At 36.4% G+C, this 7,549-nt stretch overlaps 1 protein-coding gene across 1 annotated transcript; it reads right to left on the bottom strand.

Annotated features, from left to right (window-relative positions):
• Positions 1 to 5,363: 5,363 nt before the first annotated feature.
• LOC127239100 (vomeronasal type-1 receptor 4-like) lies at positions 5,364 to 6,229 on the bottom strand. Its single transcript, XM_051207889.1, is given in 2 exon segments — positions 5,364 to 5,399; positions 5,402 to 6,229. Coding segments are annotated over 2 exon segments (864 nt in total).
• Positions 6,230 to 7,549: the final 1,320 nt, after the last annotated feature.

Genomic DNA, 7,549 nt, shown 5'->3' with positions numbered 1-7,549 from the left:
TGAAAGTTTTAATCAATTGTGGTACATCAGCTCCATTTTAAAACCTTACACTGCTAGTAAATTTTTTGTATTCTAGCCTACATTGATATCGTGTTCAAATGTGATTATTTCTACAGAAACTGCCTGTATCCAAGTTGTGTTTAATGAAAGTAAGAGAAACCCAATGCTTATTTTGCCAACAAACATGTTTATACGTTTGCTGATAGTAAAACTTAAGAATATGTCTGCAAAGAATTGAACACAATTCACCTATGAGTCTACTTCGAGACATAATCATATCTAAAATATGAAAGCTATTATATGAAACAATTTTTGCATAGAATTTAAGTTATTACTATGTTGCACAGAGAACCCAAGTGGTAAAGTGTTTGAAGTCTATGTAGGAGAACCTGTGTTCTTTCTCCATATCTCAGATAAAAACATACTTGCTGTAATACACGTGTAATCTAAACTCCAGACAAACAAAGATGGGAGAATATTTGGGGGTCACTGATTAGCCAGTCTAGGCTGCTAAGAGAGAAACAGGCAGTTAAAATACTCTGTTTCAAAAAGAAACAAAGTTATATTTTCTAAGGAAGTCTAACAAAACACTCAAGTGATAGTTCTCCTGAACTCATCCTGTACCATCATCTACACACACACACACACACACACATACACACACACACACAAATATGTGTTCACACAGATACATGTGACACATGCACACACACACATACACACACACACACACATATATATATATACATTCACTCAGAATAAACATTAAATTCTCAACAATTTCAAAATAAGTCTTACATTGATAATCTCTATTTATCAAACTGGTAGTAATAAATCCAGTTTATGAATCATATTTAACTTTAAATATATGTAGATGGAACACAAGAATAAAAATTATGCATTTTATAACTTTAAACACACGAGAAAATGTGAGCTGGGGGAACCTTCCCTTGCTCAATTCTATGCTTTAAATTCCTAAAGTATGGGTTCCAGCAACTTCAGCTATCAAAATTAGACAATGAAATTCAAAGTTGACATACCATTCTAGTATAAATAACCAGAAGAAATGAGAGAAGACAGATGGCATCTGAGATGGGTGTTTTGCATGATACAATTACAATGTTACCTTGCTTTCAGCATCATGATCCTAGCTTCAAGAAGTAAAGCAACCTTATCTGTCATCAGCACTGAGTGTCAGGACCCACTCAGATCCTGTACCATTATAGATGAGTGCTGCCTAGAAATGTGTTTCACCCACAGGCAGTTCCAGATCGAAATTCCTCACTAGGATGACATGATTTTGATAATATTCATCATACACTTTAAGCTTTTATGCCAGCATCTATGTTTGTCATCTTGAGAATTTGTCATTTAGTTCATATATAATATGAAGAGTTGGGAGTAGTAAAAACATAATCACTGCCATCTTTCATCACCTTTGAAATCATATTCATTATCACTGAAGTGATTCATGAATAGTCTGGCAGGCATTTGGTTACTATTAACACAAATTCAGGGATTAACACAAATTCAGGTAAACCGATTCTGTTTATAGCCCAGAAAGCCTTCCTCTAACCTTGTGGAAATTTACACTGTACTATTTCAGTCTACAATATTTTTTCCAGACATGGGGGCTTACCAGATTTCCCTTCTGTCCTTACTCTGCCTTCCAAACTGAAGTACACAATGATCACTTGACTCATTCCCTGTGAAAAACATCAATTCAGGGTGCAGCTCGAGAGAACAGACAGCACCATGGAAGTGGGAGGCAGCTCAATCCTAAGATAAAGGATCATAGTTCTATGACCTCACCTCCCTAAAGAACTACAAGCTGTAGTTGCAATGATTGCTCTCGTGTTAAGGGAGCCAATGACTTTGCAGAGGCATTTTTTTTTTCTGTTAGTTTATAAACACCAATGAATGCACATTTCTCCAAAGAGAAAAGGTGTTTGGGGAGGCTGCAACTATTTCATGTTCCCTGAAGGCTGTACAGCAGGAACTCTTGAAGAAAAACCAAACTTTCATGTGTTTTGCATTTTTGGATTTGTTTCCTATTGTAATCTATCCGCTGTGGCTCCTACACACTCTCTGCATCTTTTGTACAGGGTTCACTTAGTCCTAAGGGGAGTGACCTGAGGAAGACATCCTGTTTTGAGATGGTGCTCTAAAGTCGCTCACCCTCTGAATTTTTTCTGCTATGTGACTGGATTTACTATCACCTGCTCCAATAGGAAGTTTCACTGAAGATGGCTAGGACAGGCACTGATCTCTGAATACAGCAAAATATTACTAGGAGTCATTTTATTGTTCTATTCCATTAGTAAAACAATATTATTGGTCATCTCCTAGGTCCATGGGTTTAGTTCTAGTCTCAGTTTCTGATATATGAATTCCACCTCATAAAGAAGGCCTTAAGTCAAATCAGATATTGACTAATTACTCCCACAAGCTTTTTGCTGTTATTGCACTAGGATAATTTGAAGGAAACACTATTGTATATGGAAGGTTTTGTAGGAAGCCTTGTGCTTACCTTTCTATATTGATAGCATGTAGAACACCATCCTATACCAAGAACATTAACTACCTGTTCAGCTGGCTGGGGCACTGACCAGCCTGAGCGAGGCGCTTCCCCATCCCCCCTCCCCGCATAGCTCAACTGGCTCCTGCCTGTGCTCTGGCTCACCTCCCCAGGCTCTGTGTCAGCAGCTTGAGATGCAGCTCTCCGCCAATATGCCTAGAACTCAGGATTCCGAAGGCTTCCTGGACACTGGCTCTGGGCTGGGTCCAGGCAGCTCAGCTCGCACTCACTGCAGAGATGAGCTGAGGAGAGGGGAGAGATAATGGGATGCCTGCAGCCATGGGAGGTGGAGGAAGCAATGGCAAGCCCTAGTCAACTCTGCATTTGCCTCCGGACTGTCAAGCACATTGCAGTGTGGCTGAAGGATGAAGGCTTCTTTGAATATGTGAACGTTTAATGCAATGAGCACATGTTCAATGATCACACAGTTGTTCTAACCATGCTAAATGTCTTTATCACACAGTATACACCAAGAAGCTGGAATTTCTTGCAATTCTCTCCTGTGTTCTCAACCTCTTTGGAATTTTCTTCATTCTGGCTGCCCATGAAGATTATTCCGTTGATGTGTTTATTGCCTATTATATCACAACAAAACTCTTTGTACTACCATATTCTGGCCAATACCAGAGAGTATCATCAGAGTGGGAGAGCGATAATTTGGTTTCCTATGTTTTCTTTCTTTGAATGCAATGTTAATGGCACAGTATCTAATGAATATTGTTGGCCATTTTCTAAACCAAGAATAATGAAAAGACAAATTGGACGAAGACTATATCTCTGTAATGATGTTGAGGGCTATTGATGGGAATTGTATGTTGATTCCTATTGTTTGGATGTAGTGATATGAGTGTTGTTTTTCTCCATTTATTGATTTAATTGTCTAGAAATATGTATTCCTTCTGTTTGCTTGAGTAGGAATGGTTAGCCTATTCGGGATATTTTTTTTCTCCTTATGAATTGATAGGGATGCATTTGTGATTAGATATCACAGATTGTCTTTTGTGCTTATTTATGGTGATTGAATATTTTGTTGGCTATAATACTATAAGTTGGAATCTTTGGCCTCTGAGTTTGTAGAAAATTTTTACTTGCCCTTGCTACTTTTGAAATCTTTATTGAGAAGTCAGGAGTTAGTCTAATAGTTCTATCTTTACATGTTACACAGACTCTTAAGAAATCCAAGTAACGAAACAGCCAGCCAATAAAGAGAAAAGCAGAAGGCAGTACCTGAACTTATCCAAAAGCAAAACAAATGTTGATCAACCTGTGTGAAACTTTTGATTGGTTCTTTAATACAGCTCCAGATAATATCTGAGGGCTTAGATCACTTTACATCTTCGATTTTTGAATATAACACAAACTTCTATGTTACGTCTACTTGCTATGTGTCTCTTTTTGCTACTCATTGTATGTGTGTCTTTTTGCACAGTATCTCAACAATCTGACATTTTGAACATCCTGTGATCTATACTGCAATACAACCTCCACTGTGACAGCTATGACTAATGGGTTCTCATGCTATCTTGGGGACACTGTGACACACACTGCCGTGTCCCCAGTGGTTCTCTAAAATTCTATAGGAAGACTCAGTGACCCACTTGTTCTTGCATTTAACATGCCTCCAAAAACAGTACTACTTGTAAAACAAGACCAATTATGACACCCATCTTGGAATTTACCACCATCAACCACATTGCAGCATATCTGTTATTATAAAGGAACTATATTTAATAGCAAACAATATCTCAAACTTTCTTCTTTCACATCCTGGAATCTTAGCTTGGTTTGGTCTTTCCCATATTCCCACACAGGAGACCTTCATATGCTCTGGGTCCTCTTTAACTATTGTCCTTCAAAGTTCATGAGGATTTTAAGACCTCTCCAAACAATGTATCTTTGGAGACACTCATGAGAATTCCATAAGCAGCTTTGGTAATTACCAAACAAATAAAGCTTGTGAAAAGTTGTTTACAAAGGCATTAAGTTAACAAAAAATGGAAATATAATTTTTTCAAATGCCTTTGTCACAATTCTATATCATGTCATAATAATAGTGTCCACTTGTGTTTTTTTGTATGTTGTATTATGGGGACATACAATCATATCTATGCCAACCTATAAGAGGCAGGATAAGTCTTGATCTGTGGTTTCTTTTCCTAAACACAATAATAATTTATGAACTGTTAATTTTTGTTTGTATTTGCTTGTTGTAAAACTTTTCATCTCAACATAAATCCAGCCACACTGAACCCCTTAAAAGATAAAGTAGGAGGTACCCTTGAAGAAATTGGTATAGGAGACTGCTTCCTGAACATAACTCCAGTAGCACAGACACTGAGATTGACAATTAATAAGTGGGACCTCCTCAAACATAGAAGCTTTTGTAAGGCAAGGGACACAGTTGACAAGACCAAATGGCAGCCCACAGACTGGGAAAAGACTGGCTTATCATGATAGTCTCATTTACACAACAGTGATAGAAATATGGCAGAAGTAATCAACCACATTAAGATATGATATATGGAATCTAATACTACAATAGATAATGTGGCTGTGAACATGTGGCTTGCCAGACCAGAAACTATAATTCTATGAAATTACTATTACTTTTATTCTATGAAATAATCTTACCATTAAAATAATACATTACTTAATGCATTAGATTGATATTTTGAATGACATAGGTATCCAAATTCTAAGATACATAAAATTTACATAATTTTGATAGAATTATTTCATTTTTAAATTCCTTATCCAGAAAAAGTACAACCTGTAACCAGTGAAATCATGACTCATCACAAAGGGGCATAAAGTAGGAAACCCCAGAGAAATGATGGCTGTCATATTCATTAGCCACGAAGGAGAATTATGAGAAACAGCCATGTAGCCTTGTACAATGGAGGAGATTGTATAAAAAGCTAGAAAGGTGCAAACCAAGACAAGAATGTTCTGGGTGGCTCTGGATTCAGGGGAAAATCTGGTGGAGACATGAGTGCTGAGGATGTATTGAACTCTCTTTTTGTGTCCGTAGAGTATGACAATCATGGTGACGCTGGAGCATACAATGAGTATAGAAAATAAGACTTCAGGAAACACCCAAAATGCTATGTACATTGAATCTACTATTTTGTCACGACTAAGAGCAGGACAAAATTCAAAATCTCTCATTTTCGTCTTATTTTCACTATTACTTTTGATAGATGTATACATGGGGAAAACCATATTTACTATCATGTACAGGATCCAGAGGAAGGAAATGGACAGGTGAACATATTTTGGTAATTTGATTTTAAGATCTTTAAAATAGGAGACATTGGGACTGATGGTTATGGCCTGAAACATACTCAACAGGCAGATGGAGGTGATGGACATGCTCCTGCCAAGTCTGTGAACATAGAAAATAAGTTTGCATTCAACATCACTGAAGAACCATTTCCACTCAAAAGCTCTCATTATCTGTGGCACTCCTCTAGAGAGAATGATTAAGGAATTTGCTGTGAACACATGTGTAAGAATTAAGTCTACAATCTTTAATTTGTGTTCACTGTAGTAAATGAGTAGATAGTGGAAAAGAAAAGATGCATTTCCCAGAATTCCAAGTGTACTCTGAAGTGAGATCATTATTCCTATAGCCAAGTTTCTGAAGTCCATTCTGTCAGGCAGCAGTGTTTAATTTAAAATTATAGAAACAAGTATGTCTCTGAGACACATTGAAAGTTTCTATCCTTTTGTGCATGTGGAGAACAATCACTTGAGTTCAGTTTGCAAAGTCAGAGTATGTAAATTAAAAAGACTGTCTCAGAGAAGTGTTTTGCCATCAGTAATACCTCTCAGTGAAATTCTTGAAGTTTATAACTGTCCGTATTTATGGAGTGAATTTCTAGTGCATCTCTCCTTTTCTTAAAGACTTCAGCACTTAAAAGATATCATACTTCAATGAAGAAACAATCACCATTTGAATGCAAGTGGAAAAAATATTCACATGCACATTCCAGAATGAACCGTTCTTTATACAATACATTGCTGGAAAAGAGACAAAAATGTGCAGATTCAATGTGAAAGAGCTCTATGCTATTTTCATCCAAAATTTAAACTCAAATGTAAATTTTAACTCAATGAAGTCAATGTTTCTATTATCTTATATGAGAAAATGCTTATAAAATAGCATAAAACAATCTTATAATGAGGTTCAAATGATGAGCTAGATAAGGTTAAAGTCAGAGGCATAGCACATAAAATTTCACACCCACATGCATGCACGCACTCGCACACATGCACGCGCACACACACATACACACACACAATTTTTATGTTTTACTATTAGCAATTATATAATTGTGTGCAATGAATTGAACAGAATTGCCTTTATGATGCTTGTTCAAGATACATCATCATCTCTGAAATAAGAAAGCTATCATATGAAATAATTTTATACATAGAATTTAAATTATTACCATATTACACAGAGAACACAGGTGGTAAATCGTTTGCAGTCTACGTAGAAGATACTGTTCTACTTGAAATCTAAGTTACAAGGAAGCAGATGAGAGACTTGGGGGTCACTGATTACCCAGGCAAAGCTACTAAGAGAGAATCAGACAGTTAAGATACCCATTTCAAAAAGAACAAAGTTATTTTTTTCTAAGGAATTCTAACAGCATACTCAAGTGATAGTTCTCCTGAACTCAAGGTTCACCTGCGCACACACACACAGACACATGCACATATATACACACACAGTAAAGAACATTAAATTCTCACCATTTTCAAACTGATAATCTCTAACTTGTCAAACTGGTGGTAATAAATCCAAATAATAAATTCCATTTAACTTAAAAATATATTTACATAGAACACACGGACATAAAATATGCATTTTGTAACTTTCAATGAACCTTTGAACTGTAGAGACATTGCTGTGGTGAATTCTATGCTTTATCTGTCCAAAAGTTTCAGCTATCAAAATTAGAA

The sequence above is a fragment of the Phodopus roborovskii genome, unplaced genomic scaffold (genome assembly GCF_943737965.1).
Source record: "Phodopus roborovskii unplaced genomic scaffold, PHOROB, whole genome shotgun sequence".
Lineage (NCBI taxonomy): Eukaryota > Metazoa > Chordata > Mammalia > Rodentia > Cricetidae > Phodopus > Phodopus roborovskii.
The sequence above is the reverse complement of the archived record's forward strand: the minus strand, read 5'-3'. Positions and strand labels throughout refer to the sequence as shown.